This window comes from Equus asinus, chromosome 17 (genome assembly GCF_041296235.1).
Source record: "Equus asinus isolate D_3611 breed Donkey chromosome 17, EquAss-T2T_v2, whole genome shotgun sequence".
Lineage (NCBI taxonomy): Eukaryota > Metazoa > Chordata > Mammalia > Perissodactyla > Equidae > Equus > Equus asinus.
Window position 1 is genome coordinate 21,316,317 of NC_091806.1, and position 17,890 is coordinate 21,334,206.

A 17,890-nucleotide genomic window follows, 5' to 3' on the forward strand; every position below is an offset into this window, starting at 1 on the left:
AACAGCAATCAAAAGCATCCCAAAGAATAAAACCCCAGGACCAGATGGCTTTCCTGGGGAATTCTACCAAACTTTCAGAGAGGATTTAATACCCATCCTTTTCAAGCTACTCCAAAAAATTAGGGAAGATGGAACACTTCCTAACACATTCTGTGAGGCCAACATCATGCTGATACCAAAACCTGACAAGGACACCACGGAAAAAGAGAACTACAGGCCAATATCACTGATGAACATAGATGCAAAAATTCTAAACAAAATTTTGGCAACCAGAATTCAGCAATTCATCAAAAGAATCATACATCAGGATCAGGTGGGATTCATACCAGGGACACAGGGATGGTTCAACATCCACAAATCAATCAACGTGATACACCACATCAACAAACTGAGGAATAAAAACCACATGATCATCTCAATAGATGCAGAGAAGGCATTTGACAAGATCCAACAGCCATTTATGATAAAAACTCTGAACAAAATGGGCATAGAAGGAAACTACCTCAACATAATAAAGGCCATATACGACAAACCCATAGCCAACATCATACTCAATGGGCAAAAACTGAACGCCATCCCCCTGAAAACAGGAACGAGACAAGGATGCCCTCTATCACCACTCTTATTTAACATAGTACTGGAGGTCCTGGCCAGAGCAATCAGGCAAGAAAAAGGAATAAAAGGAATCCAAATAGGGAGGGAAGAAGTGAAACTCTTGCTGTTTGCAGACGACATGATCTTATATATAGAAAACCCCAAAGAATCCATTGGAAAACTGTTAGAAGTAATCAACAACTACAGCAAAGTTGCAGGGTATAAAATCAATTTGCATAAATGAGTAACATTTGTACACTCCAGTAATGAACCAACAGAAAAAGAACTCAAGAATACAATACCATTCACAATCGCAACAAAAAGAATAAAATACCTTGGGGTAAATTTAACTAAGGAAGTGAAGGACCTATATAATGAAAATTACAAGGCCTTTCTGAGAGAATTGGATGACGACATAAGGAGATGGAAAGACATTCCATGTATGTGGATTGGAAGAATAAACATAGTTAAAATGTCCATTCCACCTAAAGCAATCTACAGATTCAACGCCATCCCAATCAGAATCCCAATGACATTCTTTACAGAATTAGAACAAAGAATCCTAAAATTCATGTGGGGCAACAAAAGACCCCAAATTTCTAAAGCAGTCCTGAGAAAAAAGAACAAAACGGGGGAGGCGTCACAATCCCTGACTTCAAAACATACTACAAAGCTACAGTAATCAAAACAGCATGGTACTGGTACAAAAACAGGTGCATAGATCAATGGAACAGAATTGAAAGCCCGGAAATAAAACCACACATCTATGGACAGCTTATCTTTTTTTTTTTTTTTAAAGATTTTATTTTTTCCTTTTTCTCCCCAAAGCCCCCCGGTGCATAGTTGTGTATTCTTCATTGTGGGTTCCTCTAGTTGTGGCATGTGCGACGCTGCCTCAGCGTGGTCTGACGAGCAGTGCCATGTCCGCGCCCAGGATTCGAACCGACGAAACACTGGGCCGCCTGCAGCGGAGCGCGCGAACTTAACCACTCGGCCACGGGGCCAGCCCCTGGACAGCTTATCTTTAACAAAGGAGCTGAGGGCATACAATGGAGAAAAGAAAGTCTTTTCAACAAATGGTACTGGGAAAACTGGAAAGCCACATGTAAAAGAATGAAAATTGACCATTCTTTTTCACCATTCACCAAAATAAACTCAAAATGGATCAAAGACCTAAAGGTGAGACCTGAAACCATAAGGCTTCTGGAAGAAAACGTAGGCAGTACACTCTTTGACATCAGTATTAAAAGGATCTTTTCGGACACCATGCCTTCTCAGAGAAGGGAAACAATAGAAAGAATAAACAAATGGGACTTCATCAGATTAAAGAGCTTCTTCAAGGCAAATGAAAACAGGATTGAAACAAAAAAACAACCCACTAACTGGGAAAAAATATTTGCAAGTCATATATCTGACAGAAGCTTAATATCCTTAATATATAAAGAACTATCGCAACTCAACCACAAAACATCAAACAACCCAATCAAAAAATGGGCTGGAGACATAAACAGACATTTCTCCAAAGAAGATATACTGATGGCCAATAGGCACATGAAAAGATGCTCATCATCGCTGATCATCAGGGAAATGCAAATCAAAACTACACTAAGATATCACCTTACACCCGTTAGAATGACAAAAATATCTAAAACTAATAGCAACAGATGTTGGACAGGTTGCGGAGAAAAAGGAACCCTCATACACTGCTGGTGGGAATGCAAACTGGTGCAGCCACTATTCAAATCAGTATGGAGATTCCTGAAAAAATTAAAAATAGAACTACCATACGATCCAGCCATCCCACTACTGGGTATTTATCCAAAGAGCCTGAAGTCAGCAATCCCAAAAGTCCTATGCACCCCAGTGTTTATTGCAGCATTATTTACAATAGCCAAGACGTGGAAGCAACCTAAGTGCCCAGCAACAGACGAATGGATAAAGAAGATGTGGTACATATATACAATGGAATACTACTCAGCTGTAAAACAGAACAAAATCATTCCATTTGCAATAACATGGATGTACCTTGAGGGAATTATGTTAAGTGAAATAAGCCAGCGAGAGAAGGATAATCTGTGTATGACTCCACTCATATGAGGAATTTAAAATTATGGACTATGAACAGTTTAGTGGATATCAGGGGAAAGGTGGGGTGGGGGGTGGGCACAAAGGGTGAAGTGGTGCTCCTACAACATGACTGACAAACATTAATGTACAATTGAAATTTCACAAGATTGTAACCTATCATTAACTCAATTAAAAAAAAAGGAAAAAAAAGATGCTTTGTATGGTTTTAATCTTTTTAAGTATACTGAGGCTTGTTCTGTGGCCTAACATTTGGTCTATCCTGGATAATGTTCCTTGTGCACTAGTTAAGAATGTGCATTCTGCTTTGGTTGGGTGGAATGTTTTATATATGTCTATCAGGCCTAGTTATTTTAAGTGTTGTTTAAGGTCTCTATTACACTATTGATCTTCTGTCTAGATGTTTTATACGTTATTGAGAGCGTTATATTGAATTCTCTAGATATTATTGTAGAACTCTCTATGTCTGTCTTCAATTCTCTCAATTTTTCCTTCATATACTTTGAGACTGTTAAAAACAAGACAGCAGGTCCAAAATGGAGTCAGTTATGCTAATTCCAACATTACCAAACCAAAACTTGACTTAATTATAGTTTTGGCTCTTCCAAAAGTGGAATCTGAAGTCGGTCAATCAGGAATTGTCTGATCCTCACTAGTCAGGTAATCTGCATGATAGATTCCTGCCATCCCCTAAAGGAAAGTAACCTTGCAGCAACCAATCTGTTTTTATGCCTAGTATAACTTCCTTGTTCCTGCTCCCTTCTTCCAATAAAAGTCTTTCATTTTGTATAGTTCTTCAGAGCTCATTTCTATCTGCTAGACTGGATGTTGCCTGATACAGGAATCATGGAATAAAGTCAATAAGATCTTTAAAATTTAACAGGGCTCATATATATATATACATATATATTTATAATTGTTATAGCTTCTTGACAAACTGAACCTTTTATCAATATATAATGTCCTTCTTTTTCTCTTGTAGCCATTTTTGACTTGAAGTCTATTTTGTCTCATATTAGTACTTCCAAACCTGCTCTCTTTTGCTTATCCTCTGCAAGGTATATCTTTCTCCATCATTTCACTTTCAATCTATTTGTTTCTGTGGGTCTAAAGTGAGTCTCTTGCAGACAGCATGAAGTTGTCCTCCAGGCTTTGCAGATTGGCTAAGGGCTGGGACACTCTTTCAACAATCAGCCAGGCTTATACTGAGCCTAGGGATCTGCCAAAGATGAAAGCCTAGGGTCTTCTCAAGTTCTTTCTGAGCATATATCTTTCCCTGAACATGAACATATCTTCCTAATTCCCCCATATTCAGACGTGCTTTTGAATGTCCTAATTTCCCGAATAAACTCTGCTCTGTATTTTCTTCTGGAATTTAGGCATCAGTAGATTCTTATTCATCTTGCAGTGTTTTCACGCAATACCCATTGTTATTCCCACCTGAGATTTGTGTTAGATGGAAGAAAAGATACTTTGTATCAGTCTTTCACGTAGCCTCCTAGCCTCCAGACAGATAAGAATAGACATACACAATAATTTGCAAATATGATTGTTTCTGCTCCGTCCAGAACGAGAGTTCTGAATCCCACACTGGGAATGCAGGCTACCATTTCAATACTGCAACCACACCAGGGAGAGGGTGGCCAAGGGCAAGTAAAAATGCCGCAAAAATTTGCTACCTCTTTTAAGTTACTTTTTATTTTTTGTTTTGTTTTATCATCACCTTGGTTGCTGTACATCTTTGGTGGTTTTCCAGTTTTCTGATAGTTTGTTCTGGCAGTATTTGCTTTTTTCTTTTTTTGTGATTCTGGAGGAGCAGGAAAGCTGGGAGTGCCTACTCAGCCATTTTAATACATCAAGGTATGCACAAGAAGAAATAGAAAACTTGATTTGAGATATTTGTTCATTTCATTTTCATGAATAAGAATGATAATTGGCTTCTCTCTCCTTTACTTTACAAGAGGAATGGAGAGTGGTATTTTGTTAAATGCTGGGGACTGACAGCTCTAAATGAATTCTATAAAAGTCTTTAGATTTCCCAGAATATAGGAAAAGAATGAAATCTGCATATCTCATTCTAAGTATAAAATTTTAAAGATAATATTTTAAAAATGTGATTAATTTCTCTTGCGAACAGATATGCAAAAATCTGAAATAAAATTTTTGCTATTGAATTCACTAAGCCTTTTATAATAGTATATTTAAAAATAAATGTATGAGACAGCATCAGAAAGCTTTCCATTTTATTTCACGTATGTGTTACATTGGTTTAGCATAATAAGAAAAGTCCTGGCAAATCTAAAGAGAAAGATAAATATGAGGTATATGATAAAAAATGACAAAATTATTTATAGTATTTGCTTATTATCTTTCTAATATCTATGGGATATCTTTTTTATTTTTTTAAAAAATTTCTTTTTTTCTTTTCTTTTTGCTTTTTCTCCCTAACTGCCCCCAGTACGTAGTTGTATATTTTAGTTGTGGGTCCTTCTAGTTGTGGCATGTGGGATGCCGCCTCAAAATGGCCTGATGAGCATTGCCACATCCATGTCCAGGATCTGAACCAGTGAAACCCCAGGGCAAGGAAGCAGAGCACGCGAACTTAACCACTTGGCCACGGGGCCAGCCCCAGGATATCCTTTTTAAATATTGATATTGGTAATGTTTTCTTTTTCTTTTGATACAAAAGCTGTGCATTTACTAATTGTATTGATCTATCCAAAGACCCAAATATGATTTCATTGATTTTTTTCCTATTATTTTTTTCTTCAATTTCTTTATTGAGATCAGTCAACTCTCTTTAGGTATAATCTCTTTTTTCTATTTAGGTTGTATTTTTTTGAAGTTTTTATTCAAGGCATATTTTTAATATTTCTAAGGTACTATTTAAGGATATTTAGTTCAATTAAAAATGTTATGTTATAGTTTCCTTCTGCTTATTTTGTGTATACTATTTTGGGGATTTTTAAAAATCATTTTGACTCTTATTTTGTGTCCCTCACCCCCCTTATAGAAACAGTGTGTGGATATAGACATTTTTATTAACTTTGTGCACTAAGTTGAGGGGTCTTTTCGGTTTACAAGATTTCTGGTTTAAGAGGCTTTATTGCTTTCTTCTGACAGTATAGTGAAGTGAAGTGTGTGTGTAGTTTAAAAACAACACTTACATACTTCCTTTTCTCTTAACCATTACAACTCTAAAGGATGCTGTCCTTGTTTTCCTTCCCTACTTTCCTTTAGAAATATTTTTCATTGAGTTTTTCACCTCAAATCCTATATAATTGCTATACTTTTTCCTGTATCCAATGCTGTCCTCTATCAGACTTTGGAGGTGTTTTTAATTATTGGTTATGTAAGAGGAATTTTCTTATTGATTTTATCTGTTTTATATTACTAACAGTATCTCCACTTCCCTTTTCTCTTTTCTAAACCATTTCTTCAGACTTCTTCACTGGTCACTCATAGAATTATGGTAATTGGAGGGCCAGAGATAGTTTTTTTTTACTTTTGATAAATATTTCTCTACTTATAGGCATCTTCAACTTCATAAGATTATCTTCCTTACAGTGATGCAGAAAGTGTGGGAAGTTCATTTGCTTTATCTGGTCTGAATGGGTTTTGGGCGGATGAGTGGGAAGATGGAATTTTAGGTGTTATTATCTTAAGACCTTCTTTTCGACCTTCGGAATGGAGTGTTTATTTATTTTCATTTAATGAGTTTAATAATATCAATATGCATTTCCATAAAATTTCTTCTGAAACTTGCCTAGTATATATCTCATATAGTAATTTTGCAGTCGTGGTCTATATTTTTCCTTTGTTATTTTCTAATGGCATGCTTTTACATTTTCAAATGGAATGCCTTATTGTTTGATAAACATTGTTATTAGTTTATATTTGGATTTATTAGTATTCAGGGAATGCTGTTTACATTTTTATCTATTTACGTTGTATCTATTAGTATTCAGGGAATGTTATTTACATTTTATTTTTTGTTGGATTTATTGTGGTTACTCTTGGTTTAAAATATAGTCAGTTTTCATGAATGTTCATGTGCAGTTGAAAAAAATTGTATGTCTTATTACTGGAGTTCCATGATATATATGCGATTGTGTTATTTGGGATTATAACCTTAGTTACTAAATGTCATTTCTTTTTCTTTTCTTTATTTCTCTCTTTTTTTGTGCGTGTGAAGAAGATTGGTCCTAAGCTAATATCTGTTGGCAGTCTTCCTCTATTTATTTTCTCCTCAAAGCCCCAGTACACAGTGGTATATTAGAGTTGTAGGTCCTTCTAGTTCTTCTGTGTGGGATGCCACCACTGGCATGGCTTGGATGAGTGGTGTGTAGGTCTACACCCACATTTCAAACAGGTGAGCAGTGGGCCAAGGAATTGGAGCATGCAAACTGAACCAGTAGGCCACTGTTTGTTATTTTCCTTTTGTCTTGAATTGAGAGTCTCTGTTACTTCTCCTCTCATCTCTTATAGTTTTTGGTTTATGGAAATCATTGCTTTGTCATTAGATATATGAATATTAATAACTGCTATATCTTCATTGTGGATTCTAGCTTTTGCAATATAGTGTTTGTTTCTTTTACTACATTTAAAACTTTGTGGTCTGCATTTTCCTTTGTCACATGTCATGATTTTGACATCATTTTATTTCCTTTTTTCTAATACCTTTATCAAATTGTAATTATTTTTTTAGTTTTAACATGCATACAAAAAAGTGCATGAAAGCCAGCATGTGTTTTTACAAAATCAGCACAGCTCTGTAACTAGCATAGAGACCAAGAAGAAGGACTTTAACAAAACTCAAGGCACGCTTGATCATTTTCATTTACCAACCTTCTCTAATTCAAATAAAATTACTATATAAATTATAACATCAATATTTTATGTTTTTAACTATAAAACTATACAGAATATTTTTGTATCTAGTTTCTTATGCTCAGCATTATATTTATAACATCTATTCATCTTGTTTGCAAATTTCTTTGAATATATCCCAAATTATAAAGGTAAAAATGTTGATGGCTTTTTAAGTTTTTTTGTTTTTGTTTTTTACTTTGCAGGTATTACAGATAGTGGCAGTACGAAGAATCTTGCTATATTGTTTGATGAACATAAATATTTCCATGGGGTATAGACCTGGGTAAATTTCTGAGTAGTATCTTATGCATGTGTTTATCTACTTTAAACATTATGAAACGAGACACAGAGCTAAGTCTCTCTAGAGAAACTCATGCAGCTATAATAATATAAGACATACTATATTTTAAGTAAAATAAAATTGCTAAATATAAAGAGGATTATTTCTAAATGTTATAGAGCTCTACCAACTAAGAAGAAATTACAATTCAAATATCCATACACTTGATAATAGATCTTCAAAACAGGTAAAGAAAAGATCCAGAGCTATAAGAAGAAATAGATAAGTCCTTCATTGCCATGGCAGAATTTAACGTACTTCTCCCATTGATGAATAAACAAGCAATACAATATCTAAGAATATAGAAGTTGTGAATTACATAATTGAAATATTTGACTAGTTAACTTTCAAAGAATATGACTACCAACAAAAACAGCATACGTATGTTTTTCAGTGCACATAGAAAATTTACTACAATTGACTATTTGCTGGATCATAAAGCAAACCACAACAAAGATTGAAGGACTGAAATCATTCAGAATATTTTCTGTGACAATGAAATTAATTTAGGGATCACTAACTTATTCTTCAATTTTAACTTTACTGAATCTCCTTGTTTATGAATTTCTCATGTATATAGCACAGTGTTGAATTTAAGCATGTCCTTAAATTTATTAATCAGTATGTTCTGTTTCAGTTCTGTAATATTTTGTCATGTATAAGATATTTTACATCATACACATGCATGTATATTTATACGGATATGTAATACTCATAGGTGTGTATATATCTAGAGAAATGACTTTTCACCATTTTGGGTTTTTTGCTCATCTTTTAAGGAAGGTTTGTATTTTTGTCTTTATACTAATATCTGTATATATTGTTGATCCCTTTTATTTGTGTATTTACTTATTATAAATGAATTGAAATGAACTGTTAATGCTCTTTATTACTCAAACTGTGTGATGTGTAAGCAACCAAGAGACAACACATTACTCCTAGTTTAAAATTAATAAACAGAAAAACAGGATAAAAATAAAAGGTGAGTTGATGCTTGAATTGTTACGTAATTTATCATCTTTGCACATATAGTCCCTTATCCCTGAAAGAAAGAGGATGGAATAAACGATCTTCAAGGTATATTCATACTGTGAACATCTTGTTTTCTATTCCTTTTTTCTGTTACTCTTTAGAGAAATTAATACACTGTGATTTTAGTGTCTTGATTTAAATTATGGTATCACTTTGCCATCTAGTCGTTATTGTATTTGTACCACTTGTAAAGGAAAGAAATTCATACTTTGCTACTATTTGCAGAGGGATTTTTGTAGTACTGGACCTTATGAAAGAATTCTGCCAATTCCTATATAATTTGGTTGATAATGAGATTACAAATAGATGAAAGCTGAACTGGCAATGTTGGAAGTAAGTGAAACCAATATTTCTTTCTCTTTATGTCAAATTAGAATAACCTTAAGAAAAAAAATTACCTCTTTTCTAATAACAAATAAGACTAAACTGAGATTTAAGAGATTCAATATCAAGTGTACCTTAACTCTTTAATCTTTTCTGAAATATGTGCCAGATTGTAGACTCAACTTAGATCAGAGAAAGATGAAGAAAATTGCCTGTAATCACATTAATTGAGAGTTATACTACACACAGAGCGCTAGTCATGGGCATACAGTTTATACTTTCCATTATCAAAGCTATCTATATCTCTATCTACCTATCTACATCTATACTAATATCTATATATCTCTATCTCTAGCTATATATGTATATATCATACTGGATTTGGGAGGCTATTTTGAATTGAATTTCTTCTTATTGTATGCTATACTTACATACTTATATATGCTTGCATGAATGGTATCCTCATTTGAAGGAAAGAATTAATAAGTCTTACATTGAACCAAATCCCTTTTGGTTAGGAAGGTTAGAGCATGCTACTTAATTAGTGTAAGAGTCACTTTTTTTGAAAGGGTGGTTAAACCAATCCATGAGATACGTATTCTAATTTCTGAGATCTGAGAAACATAAAAATAATTTAAAAACAATAGAGTATTTGGGAACGCCCAAAATGAAGTGATCTTAGCTAGAGCTCCTATGAATATGAGGATTAGTCACAGAATATGGGAAATGCAGAGAAACATCGTAGAGTTTTGTTGTTTTATTGAGGAAGACTAGCCCTGAGCTAACTGCTGCCAATCCTCCTCTTTTTGCTAAGGAAGACTGGCCCTGAGCTAACATCCTTGCCCATCTTCCTCTGTTTTATGTGTGGGATCCCTACCACAGCATGGCTTGCCAAGCAGTGCCATATCCACACCTGGGATCCGAACCGGCGAACCCCTGGCCACCAAAGCAGAACATGCGCACTTAACCGCTGCGCTACGAGGTCAGCCTAAGGAGTTTTATTGTTTGTCTACATTCTTCCTCAAGAACCTCCCCGTTCCTTTTACTTACATTAAAGTTTTTATCTTTATAACCTCTTCTTATATCCTATTAATAAAATTGAGCAACAAAGGGATGCTAAGAATCATTCATACTATTCTATTTTTGGACACTCTGGAGAGAAAGTTCTTTTTCTTAATTCTGAAATTGGTTTTCCTGTGGTTTTTAATTTAATGGAATTAATTCTCTTTCTTGAATGCACAGTAAACAAGACCAGCCAGTCTTTCACATTTTAGCCTTGAAATATTTGAAGACATTGGTCAGAGTCTCCTTTTACTTTTCTTCTGTGTTCCAGAAATCTCTAGGACATTAATTGGTTTATTAGATGCTTTATTGCAATATATATTTCTCACTGCTATTTACTTGACACTGCAGGGTACCTACACAGTTATTAATAGTTATTGGGAACCACTGGCTCACACAATGAGATGCTATCCAGGACACAATGCTTCCTTCCAAATTAAAATGAAAATGGGAGTTGCCTCTTTCTGTCTACATAATCTATTTATGGAGTCAATATATCATAATATTAGAATGGGATCAATTTCATTCACAATATCTGTACCTTTTGACAACCACAACTTCTTCATCATTCCTTACTTGTTCTGTTGGCATGGGATCCTATTAAAGAGTTCAACCACACTGACCCCAACTGCATTCTCTTCACAATTTGGCTCTTCTGATCCTCCAACCTTATCTTTTACTGCTACCTGCATAAACTCTACTTCTAGTTGATAGGAACATGAGCATCCCTATTACTACATTGGCTCAGACTATCTTCTGCTTAAAAATTATTTTGTTTTGCTTTCTTGTCCCTGCAATCCTATCTTAACATTATAGTTCAGCTGGAAGTTCAAAATCGTATTGTGATTTTGCCAATAAGAAAAAAATCTTGGATGTTATTCAGTTATCAGAACTTATGAAGAGTATTCCTAATGTGCTTGACAACAGTTTAAAGTAAAAAAAAAGAATGATAAAACAATGAAAACTTTGTGCATAGTGATCATGTAAAAAGTGTAGTATCTTTTTTTTTTTAAAGATTTTATTTTTTCCTTTTTCTCCCCAAAGCACCCCAGTACATAGTTGTATATTCTTTGTTGTGGGTCCTTCTAGTTGTGGCATGTGGGGCGCTGCCTCAATGTGGTTTAATGAGCAGTGCGATGTCCGTGCCCAGGATTCAAACCAACGAAACACTGGGCCGCCTGCAGCGGAGCGTGCGAACTTAACCACTTGGCCACGGGGCCAGCCCCAAAAGTGTAGTATCTTTTAAAACAGCTGTTGTGCTTGATAGGTGGGGCTTCCCCACTGAGTCTGTGCCTGTGCCACTCCCTGTGACCATGGTGGGATCCTGGACTCTCCCACTGGTCAAGAGAATAACCACACAGGGTCTCAGCATTGTCTCCACCTGCTCCCACAGTCTTGCCAGTTGTACTGCCCCTTTGGGGATGCTGTAATACTGTGGACATTTGTGGCAGCTGAGGGCACTTTCCTATGTGCTGCAGATATGCCACATCTGTTCCTAGGGCACACCAGCCTTTGTGCTTGGTGGGCAGGGCTTCTCCACTAACACTGAGCTGAGTCTCTCCCTGGAGCTGTGGTGGGACTGTGGATTTTCCCACTGGACAAAGGAGTGATCAAGCTAGGGCTCAGGGTTGTTACCACCTGCTCCCGTGGTCCCACTGGGACTCACTTCCCCTTATGGGAGTACAGTAGAGCTGCGGGAGTTTAAGGAAGCTGGGGGTTTGTTCACCCAGAATTGCACTTGGAAGTAAGAATAATCACTAGGCTATTTATTTCATTGAGTGCAGCAGTCACTAAAATAATCTTCTGGCCAATGTAGGGGTCAGAGCAAAACACAGAAACAAAGAGCTCGATCTTCAAGATCATAAACAAAATTACAATGAGTACCACAGGAATATAAAATATTATAAGAGAATACTATGAAAAATTATATGCCAACAAATTGGACAACGTAGAAGAAATGGATAAATTTTTAGATTCTTATCAGCACCCCAAAGTGAATCAAGAAGAAATAGAGAATCTGAATAGATCCATCACAACTAAAGAGATCGAAACAGTAATCAAATACCTCCCAAAATAAAACTCCAAGACCCAGATGTCTTCTCTGGATAATTCTATCAAACATTCAAAGGAGATTTCCTACTTATCTTTCTCAAACTATTACAGAAAATTGAAAAAGATGGAACACTTCCTAAGACATTCTATGAGGCCAACATTACCCTGATATCAAAGACAGACAAGGACAACACAAAGAAGGAAAATTACAGGCCAATATCACTGATGAACATAGATGCAAAAATCCTCAACAAAACACTGGCAAATGGAAGACAGCAATATATTAAAACAAATCATACACCGTGATCAAGTTTTATTTATACCAGGGACACAGGGATGGTTCTGATTTGCAGGAACATCTGCTAATGAATCAATGTGATACACCATATTAACAAAATGAAGAACAAAAACCACACGATCATCTCAATAGATGCAGAGAAAGCATTTGACAAGATCCGACATCCATTTCTGATAAAAATTCTCAACAAATTGTTTATAGAAGGAAAGTACATCAACATAATAAAGACCATGTACGAGAAACCCACAGCCAAATCATACTCAATGGGGGAAAACTGAAAGTCGTCCCTCTGAGCAAAGGAACAAGACAAGGGTGCCCACTCTTACCACTCTTATTCAACATAGTACTTGAGGTTTTGGCCAGAGGAATTAGGAAAGAAAAAGAAATAAAAGGAATCCAATTAGGCAATGAAGAATTGAAACTCTTGCTGTTTGCAGATGACATAATTTTATATATAGAAAACCCTAAAATATCTATCAGAAAGCTATTCGATGTAATCAACAATTACAGCAAAGTTTCAGGGTACAAAATCAACTTACAAAAATCAGCTGTATTTCTATATTCTAATAATGAGCTAACAGAAAAAGTCAAGAACACAATCCCATTTACAATCACAACAAAAATAATAAAATATCCTGGAACAAATTTAACCAAGGACGTGAGAGACCTATACAATGAAAACTACAAGACTTTGCTGAAAGAAATTAATGATGACACAAAGAAATGGAAAGACATTCCATGCATATGGATCAGAAGAATAAAGATAGCTAAAATGTCCATGCTACCTGAAGCAATCTAGATTCAATGCATTTATCTTCTTTCAATGCATTCATAGTTCTAAGAATCTATTCCAAAGATAGAGTAACAAAACTATGTATAAATCACATATTCCCAAGCATTATTTATAATATCCATAGACTGGATAAAATCCAATATGAGGGTTGTTGATTAAACTATGGGTCAGAATAAAGAAGTATACAGCTATGAAAATGGAAAAAGGAATCTTTCTATATATTGCAATGGAGTGCCCTACAGGAGATTTTCTTATGTGAATAAAGACAAGACAGAAAATTTTTGTAGTGTGATAAATTGTGTGAGAGAAGAGGGAAAGATAAAACAAAAACTAATAAAGATAGGAAGAGATGAAAGAAAACTTTTAGGAATGTAAGTTATAATTTAGCTTTGATTTGGGGGAATGTAATATTTTACATACTTTAAAAGACATATTTATCTCAAAAAGTAAACAAAAAATCTCTAAAATTTAAAACAACAACAAACGAATCTATAATGTTGGACACATGGTCACACAGTGTTTCTATAAAAGACTTTAAACACAGCGTTTTGAGAGTATATCCTCATTGTGTAATGTTTATTTACTATAAATTAAATAAGTAACTATTGAAATATCGTTGAAACTAAAGTTGCAAACATAAAAGAGTTACAGCTCTAAAGGAAGAGAAGATATGCAAAAAACTTTTCATCTTAATTTGAAATAGAAATTTAGTTTGAAACACTTTTTCTCTTAAAAATAGTGTCACTCATAGTGACAACCTGGTAGCAATGAACATCCCTATTCCCAAAATTTTCTCTAAAGGGAAATCTTTGATCTCTAAACAGAACCAGAACTTTTTGGAAAAACAAATGATTTGAAGGCTGAGGTAGAAAATGTTATGACCCTTAAGCAACTTAATTTTCCAGAAAGCAAGAATGTTTTTAACAGCTAGTTGAATCATTTCAAAGAGATATAGAAGGCAGTTTGAAATGGTTCCCACTGGCTTACAATTAACATAAAAATGAATGTTGATTGCAATTAATTTAAAGGCATGAAATATGTTTAAATGTAAACATTTAAATCCAGATGCCAACAACACAAAAAATAACGTCACTGGTTACTATTAAATGAACTTTGCTGGGGGATCAAATCATTACTTTGAAAACTGGTAAATAAAGAAGATAAATATTTATACTGGCTTTCCTTTATGAACTTTATATCAGGATTACCTAATAGTTTATGAAGGGAAATTCAGAAGAAATAAGAGCAGATAAAAGGATTAAGTTGATAAATCACAACTTTGGAGCTCCCAATAAAAAAATGGATCAAGGAAATGCTTTCAATAGATAGTAAAATCATTAAGTGAAAAGTTGATAAGAACTGTTAAAAGGAAGTAATCAAGCTGACGCTACCTGAATCCACAGATCAGACTAAGTGGCACTAAAATTTGGAGAACTAATTAACATGTACCTTACAATTTGGTGCAACCAGAAGTAGTCAGAACCACCTATGAAGAATTCTTGCCTAAAAGAAGCAGAGTGAAACTGAAGTAATAAATCTTGATGTGAGTATCAATTTACAAACATTGGTGCAGGAACAAGACAAATGACAAAGCAATAAGCTAAATACAGAACTTGCAGCATTCTACAAACGGTCCGTGTTTTCCAAAAAGTTACCCGAACACACATATGTGTACAAACTCATACACGCGTGCAAACACACGAGGAACGGTACATAATAGAACATAATGTTACATAATAGAGAAAGCTTAGTTATAGCAAGGATATTTTTTTGATTTTTGAATCAAACTAACTGTAAAAATATATCTTTGAAGCAATTGGGGAAATTTAAACATGAGTTTGGTATTAAATTATTTAAGAATACATTATTATTTTTATTAGGTGTAATTTTGACATGAGTGTTTATTTGAATGTTTATTTTATCAGTTTACATTTTTTATAAATTCCTTTTAATGACTTAGTTCTGTTAGCAAGTGGATTGATAGAGAAATATAATACCCTAAACATATAATTATATTTTAACTGACTCAAATTTGTAAGACTGGAAGTCTTGGACTCGCTGTCCCTAAAATGTCTCAACCCTTCAGGACAAAGAACACCACACGTAGTCCTGTTTTCTGGGCTTCACACAGCACTTTTGGCCAAAAATACATTTAGGACAGGAAAAATATCGGTGTAGAAAGCAGTTCTTGTAGTTCCTTGTTTTGAGACTTGCAGCATTGGCTGAAGTGCTTTTTGTTTTCATGAATGCCTTCAAAAGACTTAAAGTTTGAAAATTACATTGATAAACCTCTTTTACATTTACAATCTCAGTTTGTATTGCAGACCTGAATTTATTTCATGGTAGTTTATTAATGAAAATGTACTGCAAAAGTGCTCAACTAATGTCATCTCATATTTTGTTATCGTTCTAATAAATAACAACACTGTGGCATAAATACAGCTTTAAAGGACATCCATAAATGTCCCAGATAGATGTCCTTGTTTTTCTTTCTGCCATAAATAATGTCATTCTGAAAAACCCATTGTATTTTTACAAAAGGGATTTAGAAGGCATGAAATATCACCACAAACTGCAAATTATTGAGATGCATTAAAAAAAAACAAACCTGATTGTCGATTTGAAAATCAGTAGTATTTGCTGCTGCCTTTGGCAAAAACTCAACACTCTTCCCCCAGGTATTTGCATAATTTACTCTCTCACTTCATAATGGTCGATACTCAAATAACACCTCACTATGGTCTTTGCTGAGCTCCCTGTTTAAAATGACACCTTCAATTTTATGTTTCTTCCATTTATAATTACAGGAAATTATGTATTTTTTTGTTTTTTTGTACCCCCAATTACATATAAATTTGTTGACAAAGGGGAGTTCTTTGTCTTTTTCCCCAATACCTAAGAGAGTACCCAGCTCAGGGTAAACCTGTAATAAATATTTATTGAATCAATGAATGAAGGAAAGAAAAATTAGCAATTATGTATCCCTATTACGTACTCAACCTTCTTTCCCTGGTTTCTGACTAGAGAGAAAATTCAGCAGAGTGCACATTTGTTTTGGCATGTTTTTCTTTTATTTTGACTGCCCAGTTTCAATAATCACATCTAAAGCATCCTTATTGTTCTTTGTGAAGTATCTCTTTTCTCAAACTTAAACCCTTCATGGTTCAGGTAGGTTTGGCTCTATTCCCAGTTCCTTGAAAGGTCATGTTTATCATTCCATAAAGATTCATGGTATACTTACTTTATGCTAGTCACTGTTCTAGACACTTAGACTATATCAGTGAATATATTCTCTGCTTTCCTGGACATTTTATTCTAGGAGGGGGAAACAAACAATATGAAAGAATGTAATAAATAATGATTAAACATATATTTGAACCATGTTACATACTTGAAACACTAAATTGGGTAATGTAGTAACCCCTGGAGTATAATAGTATGTTCATGGAAGTTTTCACTGAAAAGGTGCATTTGAACAAAAACTTAAGGGAAAGCATTCCACGGTAGACAAAAAAAGTGGTAGAAAGGACCATAAGGAAGGAGTGTGTGATATTTTTTGAGAAACAAAAAGTGAGGAACAAAAGCCAGGCGGCCAGATTAGCTGGAGAAAGTAGAGGGGAGAAAGAGTAATAAAATAGGACAGAGATTTTAAAGTAACAGGACAGACGGTTTTCCCAAATTAATATTTAACTTTGTAAATATCATTGCTTTAGCTCTCTATGGATCACGATGACCTAAAAGATGAATCTTCACACTTGTCCGATATGGTAAGAATGGATGGTATAGAGGAAGAGGGTTGTGCCCAGCATATAGTAGTCAATCAGTTAATACCAGATAATGATGACTTGAATAATTACATAGTTTTGATAATTGTAGGAAGGTGTGGAAGTGATTGGGGGCTGGAGGAAGAGACTAAATAAAACTTCATTTCATATAAATAAAATGCCCCTCATGTTGCTCCAGGTTTTCTAGTACACAAGAATTACATCAGAGAAAAGTCATTGATTTTAACTGTTTACTTAATGACCTCAAGACAATGGGGCAATAGGTGGTCTCTAGGGTTCCTGTCCCAAAGGTAGTGACTATAGCTATAAGAATGCATACATCACTCTCAACCTGCAGTGGTCCTTCCTTTGCCATCAGCAGATTTGTTTTAAGATTCTGCGGAAAGATTGATGTTAATTTCAATGTGTGGTATGTAGAAAACAACATGAGGGATGGAACTTGCCTTTTATATCTAGACAGTTCTTGAAAATATTTAGTCAAAAGTTACATATCTGAACATGCAAGGAAGAGGTTGACCATTTACTTTACAGAGCTTTGCGTTAGAGGGCCTGGCTCAGCTGAGCTCCTCACTAACAGCCCATGAACAACAGCTACTGGTGTGGATGGGGAGAGAAGAGCTCTGAGAATTTGAGGGACTGTGCATTGTCTTGAT

The 17,890-nt window shown here is 34.8% G+C and overlaps 2 protein-coding genes and 1 pseudogene across 4 annotated transcripts in view; all 3 read left to right on the forward strand.

The window, feature by feature from the left end:
* Positions 1-8,872, forward strand: part of LOC123284101 (ubiquitin carboxyl-terminal hydrolase 25-like) — an 83,820-nt gene extending 74,948 nt beyond the window's left edge. The window contains exon 6 of the mRNA XM_070487754.1: positions 7,755-8,872. Within this exon, the coding sequence (XP_070343855.1) occupies positions 7,755-7,838 (84 nt within the window). The 3' untranslated portion in view covers positions 7,839-8,872. The remainder of the gene's footprint in view (positions 1-7,754) is intronic.
* The window catches only part of LOC106821882 (olfactory receptor 5L1-like), a 37,477-nt gene that overhangs the window by 6,081 nt on the left and 13,506 nt on the right, over positions 1-17,890 (forward strand). Inside the window, exon 1 of one of the 3 annotated variants that reach the window (XM_070487752.1) lies at positions 9,149-9,256. The exons of 1 other annotated variant lie outside the window; for it this stretch is intronic. The gene's annotated coding sequence lies outside the window, so the exon portion shown is untranslated. Of the gene's footprint in view, positions 1-9,148; positions 9,257-9,278; positions 10,230-17,890 lie in introns of those variants that run through there. One more of the 3 variants, XM_070487750.1, reaches the window with a different exon arrangement.
* LOC139040765 (olfactory receptor 5D18-like) overlaps positions 1-17,890 on the forward strand; it is a 29,005-nt pseudogene that overhangs the window by 6,078 nt on the left and 5,037 nt on the right.